Raw genomic sequence first — 22784 nt, forward strand, 5'->3', positions numbered from 1 at the left:
TTAAAAAGCCAATTTTCTGAAACTAAAAAGATATCTATATTCTCTGCAGAATTCCTTAAACTTAAGCTATTGTCCAGTATGGAAATCTTCATGGCAGGATGGCAGGAAACTGTAAAGGCATTATAAAGATTGGGAGGATTGAATTAAGTTATAAGACTTTCACTATGGAGGGGGAAAAGAAGTTGAGCAGAGAAAAACTATTATTACATGATACATGGGGCTGGAATTGTGGATAAAAAAATTGGGGGGACCATTAGGACAGATGTTATACCCTCTCTGTATTTCACTATACCCTTCTTTATATCAATATAACCTAAATAAGGTTGTACATTTTAAATTAAGTTTTACCTCCTGTAACATCATCTTGGATATCTTCTTCATCTCCAGGTGTTCCCTCCAATTGCTGAAGTTCCAACATGGCTTCCACACGTTTCTCCAAAGGAGTCAGATTCGATTCAGATTCAGGCACATTTCCATTTTCCACAATGACACCTTTTTTATTTTGTTGCAATTTATCCTTGGTTTTCTTTTTGAGAGCATTCCATTGTTTTTTTAAGTCTGCTATAGACCTGTTCTTGCCCCCTGTCGCATTAACCTTGGCTTGGATGTCTGCCCATATCTTACTCTTCTCAGCTTTGGTAGTTTTAGCAGACAAAGCACCGCAGATGTGTGGGCCATTCTTAGACACACAATCAACTAACATGTCTTTCTCCGCATCTGTAAATTCGGGTTTTTCATGTTTCTCATTTCCGCCTGGTGAAGATGCACCAACCTCAGAAATACTGTTTTGACAAATCAGGGCTGGGGATGCATTTGTATCTGACCTGTGCATTAGTTTTTACTTGGTATGTACATACAAAACAATGTTAATCTACCCTACCATTAATCCAGGCATTCACACCAGTGCAGATATATTGATGCTGAAGTTCCACATGCTTAGTTTAGTAAAGTATAAAACATGAAAGCCTCTTGCTGTACTTCAAAGAAATGTGTGAGGAAAGAAGTCTACAGTATATATAATTTTAATAGAATAAAATTAAATATGTATGTGGTAGAAGCCATATGGCAATACTAACTGAATAACGCAGAGCTAGATTTTAGCATGTTCCCAGCGGTATATTCTTGTCAGAGTTTCCTTCCAACTTTTTTGCTATTTTTTTTATAATAGCCATTTACCTTTACTATGTTTCCTAGTGGAAATAAAATTAATGTCAATAGTCACAACTAATAAAATGCAATTAAGGTGTTGTATACTATGTGTGGTCAATGCATACATTTATATGTGGGTTAAAAAAGAATGTTTCTACACAGGCTTTTGTTAAAATCAGTAGCAATGTGTAAAACAATACATATAGTAAGATTTCTTGTGCTTGTTCAGTGAAAACATATTTTTTAAAGAATACTTGTTTAAAATTGAAAAATGCATAGAAATCCATAAAAATGTATGGGCCAATGTAATAAGTTGCAGTGTTATCAAGTACAAAGATTTAAATTGACCCTGTAGTGTGCCCTAAGCTGCTATAGCAAGCTCCTTCCCTGGATTGTGATCACTGTCCTGCTCTTCACAAAGCCCTTGGAGCCTAAAGAAATGCACACATTTTTAGTCTGTAGTGAGAGAGGGTGTATCACCCCCACCATTTCACCCATGTAATAGACTGTGGAAGCCTAGAGCCAGCTCCAACATATAGAAGGTGAGTACATATCACATCTATGCAAATATTGATTCTGAGAAACTCAGTATTTGCATGGGCACTTTTGCAGGCTGTAGCTTTTCTATGCACACAACAATGACCATTAAGGTACAGTTTGGCATGTTATGGTGCATGATATCTTTGGAGGGAAGGGGGATCTTTTATTTAGCAGCTTTAAGGAGATTACAAAGTCCCTTTAATAGTCCATGCTACAACTTCTGTTGCCAGGATTGGACCCACAGTCTGGCATCCTGGGGAAGGTGTGTCTGACATCTGTGAATAGACATGATCTCTTAAATGCTTATCACCATACAATATTATGAGATCATATATGTGGTTTTGAATTCTGTATAAATCAAAGTTCTTTTCATTCCCATTCCAGATCCAAATCTGATTTTTTTTCATGCACAGCAGCAATGCATAAAGACCCAGCAATACATATCATTATGTTACTGCACTGACAAGGCTGCAACATTCTTCAACAGGCAGCAGCGATGCTCATAGATGTTAGTCTGGATGGGTAATGGTTGTTTATATTCACAACTCATTCTTAAACACTAGAAAAAGAAACAGTTGAAACCCAAGACTGTTTATTGTTAAATTAATTACTGTTAAGCAAGAGGATTAGAGAAAAAGAAGAGGCAGGGGACATGATTTCTGAATGTTTACCTCCTTCAAAGCAGTATTCAAGAACATAACCATCTAACCCTGCAGCGCCAATGTGGTCAGGGGGTCTCCATTTCAGTGTCACTGTGGTATCAGTTACTCCATCTACGGTCAGCATGGTTGGTGCACTTGTGACAGCTAGAGGAAAGAGAAGCAAATTAATCAACAATCTGATTGAATAAAAGGAAGCAGCATTAGAAGGCAGTTGAACATTAGGTGAACATCCATTAATTGAATGATTTCTGGCCAGCTGATTATTTTTCACCTATATGTACAGTATCTCACAAAAGTGTGTACACCTCTCACATTTTTGTAAATATTTTATTATATCTTTTCATGTGACAACACAGAAGAAATTACACTTTGCTACAATGTAAAGTAGTGAGCGTACAGCGTGTACACTGCTGCTGGTAAACGGACGTTTAGGAGCAGTTGGGCATTATTTTCAGCTGCCCCTGAACTCTCCTCTATGTTGTCTTATCAGTGCATGTACACAGGGTCATTTATAGTTGTTTCTTGGAAGCTGAGTTTAAAATAATTTTTTGGAACACAAAAAAATGTGTTCAGGATGGATGTTCAGAGGCATTTGAAACGCCAAATGCCTGTAACAGCTTGTAAACGCTGCTAAACGCGGTAACATTTTTTAAAAACGCTTCTAGATGCAAACGCGGCTAAACGTGACATGTGAACACGGCTAAACTGACATTTTTAGATGTCGGTTTCTAGCTGTCAAGTTAAATAGTTCAGGAGCGGTTAAACAATGTCCCATGTACATGAAGCCTAACATTATAAATTTGCTGTCCCCTCAAAATAACTCAACACACAGCCATTAATGTCTGAACCATTGGCAACAAAAGTGAGTACACCCCTAAGTACCTAAGTAAAAAATTTCAAAATTTGGCTCCCCATTGTGATTTGTTAGTGTTACATGGTCTCAGGTGTGAATGGGGAGCAGGTGTGTTAAATTTGATGTTATTTCTCTCACTCTCTCATATTGGTCATTGGAAATTTAACATGGCACCTCTGAGCATCTGAAAAAAAGAATTGTTGCTCTACATAAAGATGGCCTAGGCTATAAGAAGATTGCCAAGACCCTGAAACTGAGCTGCAGCACAGTGGACAAGACCATACAGTGGTTTAACAGGACAGGTTCCATTCAGAACAAGCCTCATTATGGTCAACCAAAGTAGTTGAGTACATGTGCTCAGAATCATATCCAAAGGTTGTCTTTGGAAAACAGACGTGCTGCCAGCATTGCTGCAGAGGTTGAAGGGGTGGGGGGGTCAGCCTGTTAGTACTGCATCAAATTGGTCTGCATGGCTGCCGTACAAGAAGGAAGCCTCTTCTAAAGATGTGCACAAGAATGCCCACAAACTGTTTGCTGAAGACAAGCAGACTAGGGACATGGATTACTGGAACCATGTCCTGTGGTCCGATGAGACCAAGATAAACCTATTTGGTTCAGATGGTGTCAAGTGTCTGTGGCGGAAACCAGGTGAGGAGTACAAAGACAAGTGTGTCTTTCCTACAGTCGAGCATGGTGGTGGGAGTGTCATAGACTGGGGCTGCATGAGTGCTGCCGGCACTTGGGAGCTACAGTTCATTGAGGGAACCATGAATGCCAACATTTACTGTGACATACTGAGAGCATGATCCCCTCGCTTTGGAGACTGGGCCGCAGGGCAGTATTCCAACATGATAACAACCCCAAACACACCCAACTGCCTTGGTAAAGAAGCTGAGAGTAAAGGTGATGGACTGGCCAAGCATGTCACCAGATCTAATATTTACTGAGCATCTGTGGGGCATCCTCAAACAGAAGGTGGAGGAGCACAAGGTCTCTAACATCCGCCAGCTCTGTGATGTTATCATGGAGGAGTGGAAGAAGACTCCACTGGCAACCTGTGTATCTCTGATGATCTCCATGCCCAAGAGGGTTAAGGCAGTGCTGGAAAATAATGGTGGCCACACAAAATATTGACACTTTGGGCCCAATTTGGACATTTTCATTTAGGGGTGTACTCAATTTTGTTGCCAGCGGTTTAGACATTAATGGCTGTGTGTTGAGTTATTTTGAGGGGACAGAAAATTTACACTGTTATACAAGCTGTACACTCACTACTTTACATTGTAGCAAATTGTCATTTCTTAAGTGTTGTCACATGAAAAGATAGAATACAATATTTACAAAAATATGAGGGGTGTACTCACTTTTGTGAGGTAGTGTATATTGCTGAAATGACTTTTACTGATCTTATTTCAGGGAACAATAGCCTAACAACCAAATATTTCTAACCAGCCTGATTCCACCAACAAAGTTCTTTTGACAGTGTTTGTGCAAGGGCAACCTAATCATAGCCTGGTCTACTGCAGTGTTCATTTACTCTGATGCATCCTAGAATTATATTTGCCTTTCTCACTACCTGGTCATACTTTTTGATCATTTTGCAATTATCTAAAATAGGTACTCCCAAATCTTTTTCCTTTTTTAGTGCTGGCCAACACTATACCTTCAATATTGTACTCTACAAAGGTATTTCTTTTCCTTGGTGCATTATTTTTCATTTAGTAACATTCAAACTGCAGTTTTCACTTTTTTGACCATATTTCCAGTAATGCCAAATCATGTTCCATGTTACGGACACCTCAAGGGATATCAGCCCTATTGCACACCTTTTTTGTTATCCGTAGACCCACCAACCCTTTAGTTATATCACTTAAATATACATTGTAAATGAAATAGAACTGGACTAAAGCACTCAGTAAAATCATCAGTTGTGCAAAAATATTCCTAAAATGCTTCATTTATGCTATAAACATAATTATACTTCTAAAATTTACAAATCCAGTACCAAGAAACTATGCCCACCGACTTGCAGTCTACCATTTACTTACCTAATGGGACAAAGGGTTTGGAGGGCAGGCTTGGTTTAGAAATCCCTATTGAGTTGACAGCAAAAACCCGAACCTCATAAGCCACACCTTCAATCATTTTTTTGGGTTCAAAAGTGGTATCCTTACATAAGTCAAAATTTAATCTCATCCACCTGGAGCTCTGCTTCTTTTTTCTTTCAATAAAGTAACCTGTATATTTGAGCATAAACAAAAATATGTATTCTTATACTTCATTGTGACTACAATACAAATAGCAAATAATTAAATTCACAAACACTAGGTTTTAACCACTTAAGGACCGCCGTATTGCCATTGTACGTCATCACAATGGCACAGGCAGGCACAAGCACGTAGATGTACGTGTCTGCCTTCCAGCGGGTGGGGGGTCCGATCGGACCCCCTCCCGCTGGATACGGCGGTCCGGTTCGCTGCAGAAGCGATCCGTGATGAGGGGATGGCCGTTGGTTTCTGGCCACCCCCTCTGGATCGCTCCTGGCCAATGACGAACTTCCTCTCACTGTGTATTGTTTACACAGGAAGGAGGAAGTGATGTCCTTCTCCTCGGGGCGGTCTTTTTGACCGGACTACGAGGAGAAGACTAAAAGTAAGTGTGCACCAACACTACACTGACATGTAGGTACACAGAGGCACACAAACCCCCCCCCCGATCCCCCCCGATTGCCCCCTGATCCCCCCCCACCCTCCCTCCCCCCCAGTCACAGTGTCACTGATTGCATTGATCATTTCTTTACTGATCAATGCATTCAGTGTCAGTTGTAACAGTTAAAACTGTCAGGGCAGTTAGTGTTAGGTCCAGGGTAGCCCCCTATCACCCCCAATAAAGATTTAACCCCCTGATTGCCCCTAGAGTTAACCCTTTCACCCTCTTTTGCCAGTGTCACTAAGCGATCATTTTTCTGATCGCTGCATCAGTGTCGCTACTGTCGCTAGGTAGATAGTTATTTTTTTAGGTTCACCGTCAGGTTTTTATATCGCTAGGTACCCCGATATACTACCCAATAATGGTTTTAACCCCCTGATTGCTCCTAGTTAACCCTTTCACCCCCTTTTGCCAGTGTCACTAAGCGATCATTTTTCTGATCGCTGCATCAGTGTCGCTACTGTCGCTAGGTAGCTAGTTATTTTTTTAGGTTCACCGCCAGGTTTTTATATCGCTAGGTACCCCGATATACTACCCAATAATGGTTTTAACCCCCTGATTGCCCCTAGTTAACCCTTTCACCCCCTTTTGCCACTGTCACTAAACGATCATTTTTCTGATCGCTGCATTAGTGTCGCTAGTGTCGCTAGGTAGCTAGTTATTTTTTTAGGTTCACCGCCAGGTTTTTATAGCGCTAGGTACCCCGATATACTACCCAATAATGGTTTTAACCCCCTGATTGCCCCTAGTTAACCCTTTCACCCCCTTTTGCCAGTGTCACTAAGCGATCGTTTTTCTGATCGCTGCATTAGTGTCACTAGTGTCGTTAGGTAGCTAGTTATTTTTTTAGGTTCACCGCCAGGTTTTTATAGCGTTAGGTACCCCCATATACTACCCAATAATGGTTTTAACCCCCTGATTGCCCCTAGTTAACCCTTTCACCAGCGATCACAGTATAAGTGTCACCGGTGACGCTGGTTAGCCAGTTAGTTATTTAGGTTCCCCATCAGGTTTTTATATAGCGCCAGGGACCCCCATATACTACCTAATAAAAATTTGAACCCCCTGATTGCCCCTAGTTAACCCTTTCAGCACTGATCACCGTATAAGTGTTACGGGTGACTCTGGTTAGTTTGCTTTTTATAGCATCAGGGCACCCCCCATTTATTACCCAATAAAGGTTTAACCCCCTGATCACCTGGCGGGTGATATCAATTAGGTTTTAGGGTCAGGGTCTGCGTCGCCCCAGGCAGCGCTAGGTTAGTGCCAGTACCGCTAACACCCACACGCAAAGCATAAACCTCCTGTAGTGGTATAGAATCTGAACAGATCAATATCTGATCTGATCAGATCTATACTAGCGTTCCCAGCAGTTCAGGGTTCCAAAAAAACGCATTGTTAGCGGGATCAGCCCAGATACCTGCTGGCACCTGCGTTTTGCCCCTCTGCCCAGCCCACCCAATTGCAGTATCGATCGATCACTGTCACTTACAAAACACTAAACACATAACTGCAGCAATCGCAGAGTTAGGCCTGATCCCTGCGATCGCTAACAGTTTTTTTGGTAGCATTTTATATTTAAATCCGGAAGGCAGTGCTTGGTTTTCGGGGTCCCATACATGGCTAGGCTCCCTAAAAGTCCCCCGCATTTGTGGTATCTCAGTACTCGGGAGAAGCAGCAAAATTTATTTTGGGGTGTAATTTGACTTCTGCCCATAGCATGTGTGAGCAATATATCATTTAGTGACAACTTTGTGCAAAAAAAAAAAGTTTGTAATATTCCCGCAACTTGTGGCAAAATATAAAATATTCCATGGACTCAACATGCCTCTCAGCAAATAGCTTGGGGTGTCTACTTTCCAAAATGGGGTCATTTTGGGGGGTTTTGTGCTATTTTGGCATTTTATGGCCTTCGAAACTGTGATAGGTAGTGAGGAGTGAAATCAAAAATTTGCACCCTTAGAAATCCTGAAGGTGGTGATTGGTTTTCGGGGTGCCGTGCGCGACTAGACTCCCAAAAAGTCCCACACATGTGGTATCCCCATACTCGGGAGAAGTAGCGGAATATATTTTGGGGTGCAATTCCACATATAACCATGGCATGTGTGAGCAATATATCATTTAGTGATTTTTTGTCATTATTCAATCCCTTGGGACAAAAAAAAATATTCAATGGTCTCAACATGGCCCTCAGCAAATAGCTTGGGGTGTCTACTTTCCAAAATGGGGTCATTTGGGGGGGTTTTGTGCCATCTTGGCATTTTATGGCCTTCAAAACTGTGATAGGTAGTGATAGGTAGTGAGGAGTAAAATAAAAAATGTATGCCCTTAGAAATCCTGAAGGCGGTGCTTGGATTTCGGGGTCCCGTACGTGGCTAGGCTCCCAAAAAGTCCCACACATGTGGTATTCCTGTACCCAGGAGAAGCAGCAGAATGTATTTTGGGGTGTCATTTCACATATGCCCATAGCATGTGTGAGCAATATATCATTTAGTGACAACTTTGTGCAAAAAAACAAAGTTTGTAATATTCCCGCAACTTGTGGCAAAATATAAAATATTCCATGGACTCAACATGCCTCTCAGTAAATATCTTGGGGTGTCTACTTTCCAAAATGGGGTCATTTTGGGGGGTTTTGTGCTATTTTGGCATTTTATGGCCTTCGAAACTGTGATAGGTAGTGAGGAGTGAAATCAAAAATTTGCACCCTTAGAAATCCTGAAGGTGGTGATTGGTTTTCGGGGTGCCGTGCGTGACTAGACTCCCAAAAAGTCCCACACATGTGGTATCCCCATACTCAGGAGAAGTAGCGGAATATATTTTGGGGTGCAATTCCACATATAACCATGGCATGTGTGAGCAATATATCATTTAGTGACAACTTTTTGTAAATTTTTTATTTTTTTTTGTCATTATTCAATCCCTTAGGACAAAAAAAAAAAATATTCAATGGGCTCAACATACCCATCAGCAATTTCCTTGGGGTGTCTACTTTCCAAAATGGGGTCATTTGGGGGGGGGTTTGTACTGCCCTGCCATTTTAGCACCTCAAGAAATGAGATAGGCAGTCATAAATTAAAAGCTGTGTAAATTCCAGAAAATGTACTCTAGTTTGTAGACGCTATAACTTTTGCGCAAACCAAAAAATATACGCTTATTGACATTTTTTTTACTAAAGACATGTGGCTGAATACATTTTGCCCTCAATGTATGACTAAAATTTAGTTTATTCGATTTTTCTTATAACAAAAAGAAGAAAATATCTTTTTTTTCAAAATTTTCGCTCTTTTTCCATTTATATCGCAAAAAAATAAAAATCGCAGAGGCAATCAAATATCATCAAAAGAAAGCTCTATTTGTGGGAAGAAAAGGACGCAAATTTCGTTTGGGTGCAATATTGCATGACCGCGCAATTACCAGTTAAAGCAGCGCAGTACGAAATTGGAAAAAGACCTCTGGTCCTTAAGGTGTTTATTGGTCCGGGGCTGTAGTGGTTAATTGCCACCCTTATGGTGAAAGCTTGAGGACTGGTTTCAGGAAATTGTCTATTAACTACTTGCCAACCGGGCCAATTGTGACACTTTTTTTTGGCTAGAAAATTACTTGGAACCCCCTAAACATTATATATATATATATATATATATATATGTTTGGGGGTTCAAATAAATGTTCTAGCAAGAAAAAGAGTCTTACATGTATATTAGCAGAGGCCCTATAGAATAAAATAATGGTTGGTGCAACATTTTTATGTCACACATTATTGTTTTTAGAAAAAAAAATTGTTTGGAAAAAATACACTTTTATTGCACACAGACACAATATAATACCTTGCACATTTAAAACTTGAAATATAGCTTTACAAAGCATTTTGGACATCTACCAAATCATATAAATAAAAGTTTACTTTCCCTATCAGATCTTGTACAACTAGGTAGTTGAAAGGTTGTAAGCTTTGTCCTAACCTGATTCACTAAAATGTGAATCTGTGCTTTTGCTGATGATGGGTAAAGCAACATTTACACTTAAATCTCCCCTCCTCACCACCATATACTCACTTTTCCTAGTAGACAGAACAAACTAAGGGGATGTGGCTACAGAAATAGGTTTTACCATTGATTCTGCAGAAATTTAGTAAATTGTAAGTGCCATAGCTTAACTTTTTATGTAATAGAATAGTATGCAGGTGAGATTATAAATTCACTTACCCATAATAGGGCATCCGCCATCATATAATGGTGGGTCCCATTTCATAATACACCAGTCCTCTCCAACCTCAGTTACTTCAGGAGCTAGTGGTGCATCGGGTATATCTGATAAATCAAACAAACATTCTGTAGACTTAAACTTAACGTTTATCATTTTGAAAAAAAAAATTAAACAAAAAGTTATTCATAGGTACTGAATAGAATTAAAGGAATTTCTGCTTTCTCCAATAATGTGAAAAACAATTCACTTGTTGCCTGATGACTGGTGAGGTTGTCTCTGTCCTCCAATTATTTTCAGCCTCTATTATAAAACCAGTAATGAGCCTGTTGGAGCTTAGCATAGCATCAGAACTCATAAGTACTCCCTATTTATGCCTCATTTTTGGGGAGGAAAACACAGCTGAAAAAATGCACTTGAAGACGAATTTAGAATGTGCACCTATGCACATTCACACGTTTGGAGTTAATGCATTCTATTGGATAGAATATAAATTTAGTCTGGCAATTAGAATGCATTAATGCATAAACGTGTGAATGTGCCTAAATTCACTAGCGTTAATGCACGTTTATGTGCTTTTGGTGTTTTTTCACCGAAGCACTCCTTTCCTGATAATGTCTGTGTGTTTTATTTTCTGTCTCCAAACCCTTCTGCCTCTAAACACCTGTAAATGCCTATGTGTGCAAGGACACATAGGCTAACATAGCAGTGTGTTTAGAGGCAAATGCCTGCAAAAGCTGCATTTTAGACTTCCTGTGTCCATGAGGACTTAATATTTAATTGACAGAAAAGAGTTATAACTAAAGACAAATCTTTTTTTGGGATATTTGGATAGATTGGTGATGGGTTAGAATCACTGTCAGGCTTTTCTGATCACTTCTGTGCAGTCATGTTGGAACAGGAAGGGGCCATCCCAAACTGTTTCCACAAAGTTTAGAGCATTCAATTGTTAAAAATGTCTTGTTATGCTGAAGTCTTAAGAGTTCCCTTCACTGGAACAGGGACAAGCCCAACCCCTGAAAAACAACCCCACAGCATAATCCCCCCTCCACCAAATGATTTGGACCAGTGCACAAAGCAAGATCCATAAAGACATGAATGAGTGAGTTTGGGGTGGAGGAACTTCACTGGCCTGCACAGAGTCCTGACCTCAACCCGACAGAACACCTTTGGGATGAATTAGAGTGGAGACTGCGAGCCAGGCCTTCTTGTCCAACATCCGTGCCTGACCTCAAAAATGCGCTTCTGGAAGAATGGTCAAACATTCCCATAGACACATTCCTAAACCTTGTGGACAACCTTCCCAGAAGAGTTGAAGCTGTTATAGCTGCAAAGGACGGGCCAACGCAATATTGAACCCTATGGACTATGACTGAGATGCCATTAAATTTCATGTGTAAGGCAGGTGTCCCAATACTTTTGACAATATAGTGCACTTCAAGTCAATAGATACAGAACTTAAAAATTGAGGCATTACTATAGAAGCTAGAACCCATCAGGTTTCCATAATCTCTAAAGGCATTGATATAATCTACATGTGGCAATAGTGATCAGCTGCCATTTAAGCAAAATCTAACCAGCCCTTCTCACCTGATATTCACTGCTCTCAATCTCAAACACTCAACTTGGCCAAGTGTTGGTATTTATATGAATGCAAAGAGATGATGGCTGGAAGAAGCCGCTGTCATCACTAATTAACTTTAGGGTGAAGATAAGCATCTACAGTGCCTTGAAAAAGTATTCACACCCCTTGAAATTTTCCACATTTTGTCATGTTACAACCAAAAATGTAAATGTATTTTATTGGGATTTTGAGATAGACCAACATAAAGTGGCACATAATTGAAGTGGAAGGAAAATGATAAATGGTTTTCAAAATGTTTTACAAATAAATATGTGAAAAGTGTGGCGTGCATTTGTATTCAGCCCCCCTGGGTCAATACTTTGTAGAACCACCTTTCGCTGCAATTACAGCTGCAAGTCTATTTGGATATGTCAACAGCTGTGCACATCTAGAGAGTGACATTTTTGCCCATTCTTCTTTGCAAAATAGCTCAAGCTCTGTCAGATTGGATAGAGATTGTCTGTGAACGGCAATTTTCAAGTCTTGCCACAGATTCTCAGTTGGATTTAGGTCTGGGCTTTGACTGGGCCATTCTAACACATGAACATACTTTGATCTAAATCATTCCATTGTGGCTCTGGCTGTATGTTTAGGGTTTTTGTCCTGCAGGAAGGTGAACCTCCACCTTCTGTCTTATGCAGACTAAACAGGTGTTCTTCTAAGATTGCCCTGTATTTGGCTCCATCCCCCTTCCTATCAACTCTGAACTGCCTCCCTGCCCATGCTGAAGAACATCATTACCACAACAAGATGCTGCCACCACCATGTTTCACAGTGGAGATGGTGTGTTCTGGGTGATGCGCAGTGTTAGTTTTCCACCACACATAGCGTTTTGCTTTTGGGCCAAAAAATTCAATTTTGGTCTCATCTGACCAGAACACCTTCTCCCACATGTGTACGGTGTCCCCCACATGGCTTCTCCCAAACTGCAATTGGGACTTCTTATAACTTTCTTTCAACAATGGCTTTCTTCTTGCCACACTTCCAGGCAGATTTGTGAAGTGAACAACTAATAGTTGTCCTGTGAACAGATTCTCCCACCTGAGCTGTGGATCTCCTCCAGAGTTACCATGGACCTCTTGGCTGCTTCTCTTATTATTGCTTTCCTTGCCTGGCCTGTCAGTTTAGGTGGATGGCTATGTTTTGGTAGTTTTGCAGTTGTGCCATACTCTTTACATTTTGGGATGATGGATTGAACAGTGCTCCATGAGATATTCAAAGCTTGGGATATTTTTTTTATACACGGCTTTACACTTCTCCACAATTGTATCCCTGACCTGTCCGGTGTGTTCCTTGGCCTTCATGATGCTGTTTGTTCACTAAGGTTCTCTAACAAATTAAATTACACACAGGTGGACTCTATTTACTAGTTAGGTTCCAATAGATTTGAGTCTGGGGTATCAGAGTAAAGGGGGCTGACTATAAATGCATGCCACACTTTTCAGATATTTATTTGTAAAAAATTATTGAAAACAATTCATCATTTTCCTTCCACTTCACAATTATGTGTCACCTTGTGTTGGTCTATCACATAAGATAATAAATTACATTTACGTTTTTGGTTGTAACGTGACAAAATTTGGAACATTACTAGGGGAAGGAATACAATTTCAAGGCACTGTAAACAGGTTTCTATATTTATCTTTCCACCCTAACCCCCCCAACAGCAGTTTAGTGGTGGGCTTCTCACAAACCCCAAAGACACAAAATGAATGCTCAATCTGGATAAAAATAACTAGATTGAGCAATTGTCATCTCGCGTCCTTGCGATTGGGTAAAATCCAGAGTTTGTTGGCAGCCTCAGACAGTCTTGATTACCATTTCTCATAAGAAAGAGTAAACATCAAGGTTGGAAGACCATGTTTATTTGCTGCTGTTTCGTTTGCGATAAGACGGTGCTGTGACTGTCTTTTGTTTTTTGACGCTATGTCTTCTTCTGCTAAATCAATAGTCTAAACAGGAATGCTCATATGACCCAAATATTCCTGTAATGGGCCAATGCTGTACAAACATTGTACTTGCTCAATCTGACTATTTTCTGATGTCTATTAGTGTCTTTAGTGCTATTACTCCTAATGACTTGGCAATTACTCCAGAAAAGTCTTAAAGATGAAATACAGTAAGATAAAAAAAAATGTAATGTACATTTGTATACTTTTTTAAAAATAATTAATGTATACATACAAATAGCAGAAGTACCTAAATCTGTCTTGAGGTCAGCCTCCTCTCATCCTCTGCACAGCATCCCTCAGACTGGGAAAGGGAGTTGTAGTAATAGAAGCCAGTCAAGCTCTGCTGCATGCATATTTTCTGACAGAGCAGAATGAGCAGAGCTGATGACTTATCAATGCAATGCTGCTCCTTCATTGTCTGGGTCAAAGGCAGCAGACATACTGGCAAAACCATTTTGTTTCTTAAAGGGGTTGTCAAGCTCAATATTTTTCACTTTAATTCATTCTATGCATTAAGGTAACAAACCTTCTGTGCTGCAGCTTCTCCCCATACCGGCCTTTTTCTTACCTGAGCTTGATCCGATCCAGTGATGTGCACGTGCACAGTCGCTCCAGCCACTGTCTCTCTCCTTACCATTTTTAAGACCCAAGACCTAGCACTATGAGGCCACTATGAGGCCATGTGACCACTAGGAAACAGATTAAAGCTTATTAGACAGATTGATAGCAGCAGGAGCCATTGGCTACCGCTTCTGTCAATGAAATCCAGTAATACGGGAGCGGGGGACGGGGCCCAAATCCTGAAGTCTGTGTCAATGGACACAGCAGCGGGACACAGGAGCGAGCCTGCATGGGTGCCCCCAGGGAAAGCAGCTTTCCGTGGGGGCACCTGATGAAGAGGAGGGGCCTGAAGCACCGGCAGGGGACCCCAGAAGAAGAGAATCGGGGCTGCGCATAGCGGGTAAGTATAATTATTTTTATTTTTAAAAAAGCAAGTATTTACCCCTTTAAAGGATAACTATTCTTTATAATTATCCTTTAAAGAAGAGCAAAAGGTTATCAACTAAGTAACAATCCAAAGATTTCTCAGCACCCTTACGGACCAGCCTGCAAAGCAAGCGAACTTATGATTTTAGGTAAAAAACAGAGGAGTTGTTTGCACACATTTGCAAATATATGCCTAAGCCATAGTACCCAAGCCAAGGGACCTCTGTATATACTGTGGTCCTAACTAAAATTTCCAGAGCCTCCATAGTAGGAGCACATATAAGAATGGTTAGATTAAGCACAGGTATGCCTAGAGGGAGCTACTAAGCTTTAAATGTATCCTGGCCCCTGCCTTCACTAATGCTGCACACCATTTGTAAGGCCCAAGACCCAGCACTGTGAGGCCATGTGACTACTAGGAAACAGATTAAAGCTTATTTAGCAGATAGCCTTTCCTTCCTCTTTAAGTCAACCCCCACCCCTTTCTTCTCCAGTTCCCATTCCCCAAGGTATTATACTCACTTGTCCAGGGTCCTGCCAGTCCCTGTGTGAAGTTCAATGGGGAGAGTTTGCAGCGGCTAAACCACACAGCATGGGTAAGGCTGGAGCATGGACAGTGTGATTATCCTTTAACTGAGAAAAGGGTCACCCTGCTGTCTGTGCCCTCAGGCAGAGGGGTATGGGTCACAAAAGTAGCTTGACAGAATTGCAATTACTTTGCCAGATAATAATACAGACAGTATGTTCATACATGTGTATTTTAACACTGAAAGTTCAGGCTTAATTTACAGATGCATAATACAGTTTTTCCTAATGTTCTGGTTGACTTCTGATTAGTTACATCTCATAAGTCATTTAGATGGGGTTCTCAGTAGGATTAAAAAACACTTAAAAGGTAAAAAAATACAAACAAAAATAAACTCAAATGTTTTTAACTTAAGAATGTATTGTCAGATTTAAAATCTGTCATTTAACTTGGGAGTTGAAAAATAAAAATGCAATTATTCTATTGGCTATAAAAGCACAATGACATACCTGCCACCTTGAACCCTTCCAAAGGTGCAGTAATCTTCCCCTACTCTGTGCACTTGCACAGAAATTTGCAAGTAAATTTAATTTTGTTGTATATTATTACCTAAACATGGGAAAGGATCTGATTGGTAGGTACAGTATGGCTAAAACAATGGAAATATTCTCACTTACCAACAACCTTTATTTTGATGTGTGCTACAGCTTCACCTGCTTCATTCTTTACCATCATCCTGTATGTCCCAGTATCTTCCTTCTCAGCACAGTCAATAACTAGAAGTCCATGATCAGGAAATGACTCTGCCCTTATACGACCACTCAGATCCGTGATCCACTAAAGGTTATAAAGAACATTGAAAAGAACTCATAAAACCCAAATCCATAAAATGTTTCTGCTAAGCTTCCTTTCTCCATGTCAAAGGAACTATAAGTAAGAAGGAATTTTGCAATGAGGACACGCCCTCTTCCTGTGTGGCCATTATAACAGAGGATGAAACTTTGAAAGCAATATTTCAACCCCCGTTATTGGCTTTCAGACAACCACCCAACCTCAGACACAAACTAATCAGCAGGGAAACACACTCTGATTATAATGTTACAAATAACGAAATCAGATCAATCTATCCAAAAGGGTGCACACACACAAATGGGACCTTCAATATCATGGGATCTTATAACTGTACCTCCAGTAATGTTGTGTACCCATCAACGTGTTCGCATACTCTACGTGCAGAGCCCACCAGGAAGTCGGAAAAGCGCTGAGCTAGTCGCAGGCAGAGAGACATTGCCCAATCACTGCAGCCGCGCATCGGGGCAATGTCTCACTGCCTGTGGTGGGCTCTGCACGTGGAGTATGCAAACACGACTGAGCTCATCCTTAGTTGGTGAAACAGGACAGAAGTTGCAAGCGAGGATGAATTTGCACAGACATACCATCAAGGAACATAAAGAAGACAGTTTGTGCACCTGTGGGAAATCACTTCTCACAACCGGACCACACTATAGAGGACCTCAATGTTTTAGTTCTTAAAGGGAATTTCAGAACTATCCAGGAAAGGAAAACGTTTGAACTAAGAATGATAATTCTTTTTGACACAAAAAATAATGGCCTGAATTTAGATATTGGTTTCCTTACCCATTATATCAAAGTATGATTAGCAACCCCCCCCCCCCCCCCATTCTATAGCTCTCCCTCTGTCTTATCTCACTAACTCCGCTGCTATCTTTATTACCATTGATTTGTATGTGTTTGTTTTTCTCTCTTTTTTTTTCTTTCTCTCCTTTCCCTCAGAGATGTGTTTTTATTTTTTATTTTTTTTAACATTCTTCTTAAAAAATTGTGAATCAGTACTGCTTGGACCTTGAAGAAAGGGACATACCCCGAAATCCTGTCCTGAAAAATTGTATGTTAGTGCAATGAAATAAATAAAATATCACAGACAGTACTCAATTTTTTCTGCCTCTTCCTGTGGAAATGTCAGCATTTTATGGCCCTGCCGACACTGCTCCGTTCAACAAAAGTCGATTGTTTGAATTTAGACAGGATCCAATTAACCTACCAGCATGTCTTTGGTGTGTGGGAGGAAACTAGTGTAGCACCCTTTACTTTAGGTAGGTGCTAGAAGTAAGATTTTATGTGAGTGCAGATAAATTTAATCAGGCCTAGCAGCAGGCTAGGCCTGTTTGTGTGGGCTGGGAGTGGCCTAGAGTAGCAGCAGGTGACTCACATGCAGCATCATTTCTGTCACCTCCCTCTGGCTTCTAGATGATTCTAGAAGAGAGGTGGGGAAGAGGAGTGGAGTGACATGGGGTGTCTCATGGAGCCCAGACCAATCCCCAACCAGGATTTGCAGGGGCAGGCCTCCTTGAAATACCCAGGGTCAGCCCTGCTGAAGAGGAGTTGTCGGGTGGAAGAAGCTGGAGATAGAGCACTAGATTGTCGAGGCCTTTAAGGGGGCTCCCAGCCTGGGGGGGGTGACCTTGGGCCTCAGGGTTTGGGTGCAGGAGAGAGGCCTTCTCCGCAAGCAAGAAGGATTTGGACAGGAGGCGCAGAGAGGAACCAGAGATGATGACACGAGCTAGTGTTGCCATGCAAGTCTTCAGGAGGGTTCCCCCGGTTTCAGCCAGGAGGGCTGGTGAGTGACAGGCACAGTTGGGAGAACTGGGGAGGCATGCTGGAGTGGATTGGGAGTGTGCAGTCTGAGATGTAGAGCCAGCAGCAAGAACTGTGATGTCATGGGGAGTGGAATTGGGTAGTTGCAGCCGGGAGGGCTGGCAGGGCCTGAAAAGGACTGAGTTAGAGCAGTAGTCCACCATAGGACAGCTAGCACTAAAGCCTTTTCTTCCACTATTTGTTGCTACACTAAAGGGGCCCACAGTCCCTGCCTGCAAATGGCAGTTGGTAAGGTCTGACTGTGTCAGTGTTGGGCCTAATTATGTGCTAGCTGTGCCTAGAACCAAGTATTGTACAGGAGAGAGGGAGTAACAGTATCTGCAAGTAAGCATTGTGCTGGAGGAGGCTAGAACTCTAGAAGAGTAAATATAGGTTCCAGTTGTTCATCTTAATGATTTCTTCATTGATTCCTGGACATTCCATAATCCCTTTCCCATCCAAGTTCTAATCCCCTCAATAAATCAACGAAAACAAACCACAGGACTATTCATTGTCTCAATTGTGTCTGAGGAGTGAATGCAGGGCTGGGCAGGGGTGACAGGTGGGACCACATCTTTCAGCAGCCCCTACAGGGGTACCGCTACATTTGGGGGCTCGAACGGATCACCTGGTCACATGTGACCTGCCAGCCATTGCCCCTAGCAACCGAGGAAGTGAGCATGGAAATTGTGTTTGATCCACCAGTATTGAGGATTATATGCAAGCAAGGTACTTCTTATATATAAGTTTACTGCTGAACTACACATAAGTGTTATTCTGCCATTTTTCATGGTCAGCATTATCTTATGTGTAATGAGGTAGGCCTTATAAAGTATGCTCCCAAATGTGCCTTCCATACTGTTTTCTAGATCACCTCCCATATTATCAGTAAAAGGTTTAAACAAAGTTTTAATGAGTACCTTATCACCTCTACTCCAGATAATTTTAGGTGCGGGTTCACCAGTAACTGGAACCTCAAGCCGCAGCTTTGTTCCTGCTACGACTACCACAGTATTATCCGGGTAATTAAGAGAGTCAAAATGGATCCTTGGGGGATCTACAAAGGAAATGTACAATTTATTTTGCTTATTAGCTTAGAAAGAATTTAACACAATAATAATTTTATATTATTAATATTACTGATAGATGTCAGATATAAACAAATTAATAATAAAAATTGCTGAGAATACATACCAATGACATGTACGTTGGCTGGAATATTAATAAGGTAAAGATCAGGAACAAATACATAGTCGCCTCCATCTTCAACCAGTGCATTTGCTATTTCTAATCTGTGATTCCTAAAAAATAATCCTTGCATTAGAATCTTAGTTTAAATTGTTTATTTGGTTTGAAGTATATATTAAAAAATCTCCATTGGTTTTAAGTCACTTTATTATATCTATTATAATTATTATTATCTATTATATCAATTGAACAGTAAGTGTAGGTGGATCACCAATCAATTCATGCACCACATCCCATATGTTGTAACAAGAAAACCGAGAGCTATTTGGGACTTTTAAGGTGCTACTACATCACAAGAACAATACCAAAAAAATCCATAATTTATTTGAAGCATCATTTAAAATGTTAATAAAGAGTATATCAACAGATAGACACAAAATACACATATTTTTACACTTAAAAAGTCATCTCATCTAATTTCATCTTTGCCACACAGAAGTTAGATGAGATGATTTTTTAAGTGTAAACATGTGTATTTTTTGTCTATCTGTTGATGTCGTAGCTCCTTAAAAGTCCAGAATATCTCTCGGTTTTCTTATTACAGTTGTGCTCATAAGTTTACACCCTTATATATGATTTCTGGCCATTTTTCAGAGAATATGAATGATAACACAAAAACTTTTCTTTCACTCGTGGTTAGTGTGTGGCTGAAGCCATTTATTATCAATCAACTGTGTTTACTCTTTTTAAATTATAATCACAACAGAAACTACCCAAATGACCCTGATCAAAAGTTTACATGGCCTGATAACATGAACACAAGTTGACACAAAGGGGTTTGAATGGCTATTAAAAGTAACCATCCTCATCTGTGATCTGTTTGCTTGTATGTGTGTGTGTATAAAAGGTCAATGAGTTTCTGGACTCCTGACGGACCCTTGCATCTTTCATCCAGTGCTGAACTGACGTTTCTGGATTCTGAGTCATGGGGAACACAAAAGAATTGTCAAAGGATCTACGGGAAAAGGTAGTTGAACTGTATAAAACAGGAAAGGGATATAAAAAGATACCCAAGGAATTGAAAATGCCAATCAGCAGTGCTCAAACTCTAATCAAGAAGTGGAAAATGAGGGGTTCTGTTGAAACCAAGCCATGGTCGGGCTGACCAACTAAAATTTCAGCCACAACTGCCAGGAAAATTGTTAGGGATGCAAAGAAAAACCCACAAATAACGTCAGGTGAAATACAGGACTCTCTGAAAAAGTGGTATGGCTGTTTCAAGATGCACAATAAGGAGGCACTTGAAGAAAGATAGGCTGCATGGTCGAGTCACCAGGAGAAAGCCATTACTATGCAAATTAGACTTACAATATGCCAAACAACACAGAGACAAACCTCAAACCTTCTGGCACAAAGTCATTTGGAGTGATAAGACCACATTTGAGCTTTTTGGCCACAACCATAAACGCTACATTTGGAGAGGCATCAACAAGGCCTATAATGAACGGTACACCATTCCTACTGTGAAACCTGATGTTTTGGGGATGTGTGAGCTACAAAGGCACAGAAAATGTGGTCAAAATTGATGGCAAGATGAATGTAGTATGTTATTAAAAAATACTGGAGGAACATTTGCAGTTATCAGCCAGGAAGCTGCACATGGGAGGTACTTGGACATTCCAACATGACAATGATCCGAAACACAAGGCAAAGTCGAGCTGTCATTGGCTACAGCAGAATAAAGTGAAGGTTCTGGAGTGGCAATCTCAGTCTCCTGACCTCAATATCATTGAGCCACTCTGGGGAGATGTCAAACGTGCAGTTCATGTAAAACAGCCCAATAATTTACAGGAACTGGAGGCTTTTTGCCAAGAGGAATGGGCAGCTTTACCATCTGAGAAGATAAAGAGCCTCATCCACGAATACCACAAAAGACTTGCTGTCATTGATGTTAAAGCGGACAATACACGGTATTAAGAACTGGGGTATGTCAGCCTTTGATCAGGGTCATTTGGGTAGTTTCTGTTGTGATTATGAATTAAAAAGAGTAAACACAGTTCACATTTTTAAACTTGAATCATCTTTCAATCATCAGATCAATTTATAAAGTTGTATCGAATAGCTAACAGCATAAAATTTAATCAGTTTATGGGCAGCATACAATTTTTTTAAAGAAAGCATTAGGAATTATGGTCTTTCTGTAGAAATGTAATTATAGTTGAGTTCACTAAAAAAGATTTATGATTCTTTAGTGCAAATACTATAATGATACTAAGGCAGGGACTTTCTTGCACAGTAAAGGACACTAGAGTTGATTAACTAAAGGCAAACTGACTGTGCACTTTGCAAAGTGCAGTTGCTACAGAGTTTAGTAAGTGAGCAGAAGCTTTGCTGACTTCCATCATCAAATCACATGCAAGCAAAAAAATGTTGTTTTTATTTAATTATCTTTGCATGTGATTGGTTATTTTGAAGCTTTACCCCATTTACTAAACTCTGGAGCAAATGCATTTGCAGAGTGCAACTGCGCTTTGCAAAGTGCACAGTCTATATGCCTTTAGTAAATTAACCCCACTGAGGCTAGAGGAAGTTTACTACATAAAACTAAAAGAAGAGAAAGTAAAAGTTCCATAATTATTATTTCCGCAGATGCTAAAATGGCACAATCAGTAACCTTCATTTTATGTCCTGGTATTTCTAGTGTATTCTCTTTTAAATTCAAACGCTTTCTTCAATTTGTGTCTGTTCAAATCCTGTTTACTTCATAAATTAGCCTGATCTTTTTAACCGCTTCAGCCCCCGAAGATTTTACCCCCTTCCTGACCAGAGCACTTTTTGTGATTCGGCACTGCATCGCTTTAACTGGCAATTGTGAGGTCGTGCGACGTGGCTCCCAAACAAAATTGACGTGCTTTTTTTCCCACAAATAGAGCTTTCTTTTGGTTGTATTTGATCATCCCTACGGCTTTTATTTTTTGCGCTATAAACATAAAAATAGTGAAAATGTTGAAAAAAACGCATTCTTTTTTACATTTTGCTATAATAAATATCCCCCAAAAATATATAAAAAAATATATTTTTCCCTCAGTTTAGGCCAATACGTATTCTTCTACATATTTTTGGTAAAAAAAAAATCGCAATAAGCATTTATTGATTGGTTTGCACAAAAGTTATAGCGTTCTTTATCGTGACTGCGACATTATGGCGGACACATTTTTTGGACCATTGTCATTTATACAGCGATCAGTGCTATACAAATGCACTGATTCCTGTGTAAATGACACTGGCAGTGAGGGGGTTGACCACTAGGGGGCAGTGTAAGGCTTAAGTGTGTCCTGGGTAATGTTTCTAACTGCTACATGTGACACGTCACTGATCTCTGCTCCCGATCACAGGGAGCAGAGAATAGTGACACTGTCACTAGGCAGAATGGGGAGATGCTTGTTTACATTAGCATCTCCCCGTTCTTCCTCTCCGTGAGGCGATAGCAGCGCTATCCCCACGGTGATTGAGTACACGAGACCATGACCTGACTCATGGAGGTCCCGGCCAGGGCACGTGTGTGCCGGCGGAAGATTCAAAGGGTCGTACAGGTAAGCCCATTTGCCCGTCCGTGCCATTCTGCCAACGTACATCGGTGTGCGCCGGTTGGGAACCGGATAAGCGGCTAAGTATATATACCGTCTTTACTTCTCTGTCTGATTACCAATATTCTGACACCTAACTATAGCAGTTG

The 22784-nt window shown here is 40.5% G+C and overlaps 1 protein-coding gene across 33 annotated transcripts in view; it reads right to left on the minus strand.

Moving 5' to 3' along the window:
* Positions 1–22784, minus strand: part of MYBPC1 (myosin binding protein C1) — a 177663-nt gene that overhangs the window by 61667 nt on the left and 93212 nt on the right. For 30 of the 33 annotated variants that reach the window (XM_077472234.1, XM_077472233.1, XM_077472232.1 and 27 more), the window contains 7 exons: positions 19055–19161; positions 18781–18917; positions 15883–16042; positions 10119–10223; positions 5253–5441; positions 2361–2495; positions 349–801 (listed from right to left, as the gene is read on the minus strand). In XM_077472234.1, the coding sequence (XP_077328360.1) occupies positions 349–801; positions 2361–2495; positions 5253–5441; positions 10119–10223; positions 15883–16042; positions 18781–18917; positions 19055–19161 (1286 nt within the window). The remainder of the gene's footprint in view (positions 1–348; positions 802–2360; positions 2496–5252; positions 5442–10118; positions 10224–15882; positions 16043–18780; positions 18918–19054; positions 19162–22784) is intronic. The other 3 variants (XM_077472250.1, XM_077472224.1, XM_077472249.1) reach the window with 2 other exon arrangements.

The sequence above is a fragment of the Lithobates pipiens genome, unplaced genomic scaffold (genome assembly GCF_037356315.1).
Source record: "Lithobates pipiens isolate NorthernLeopardFrog02 unplaced genomic scaffold, aLitPip1_a1.2 Scaffold_8, whole genome shotgun sequence".
NCBI classification, from domain to species: Eukaryota; Metazoa; Chordata; class Amphibia; order Anura; family Ranidae; genus Lithobates; species Lithobates pipiens.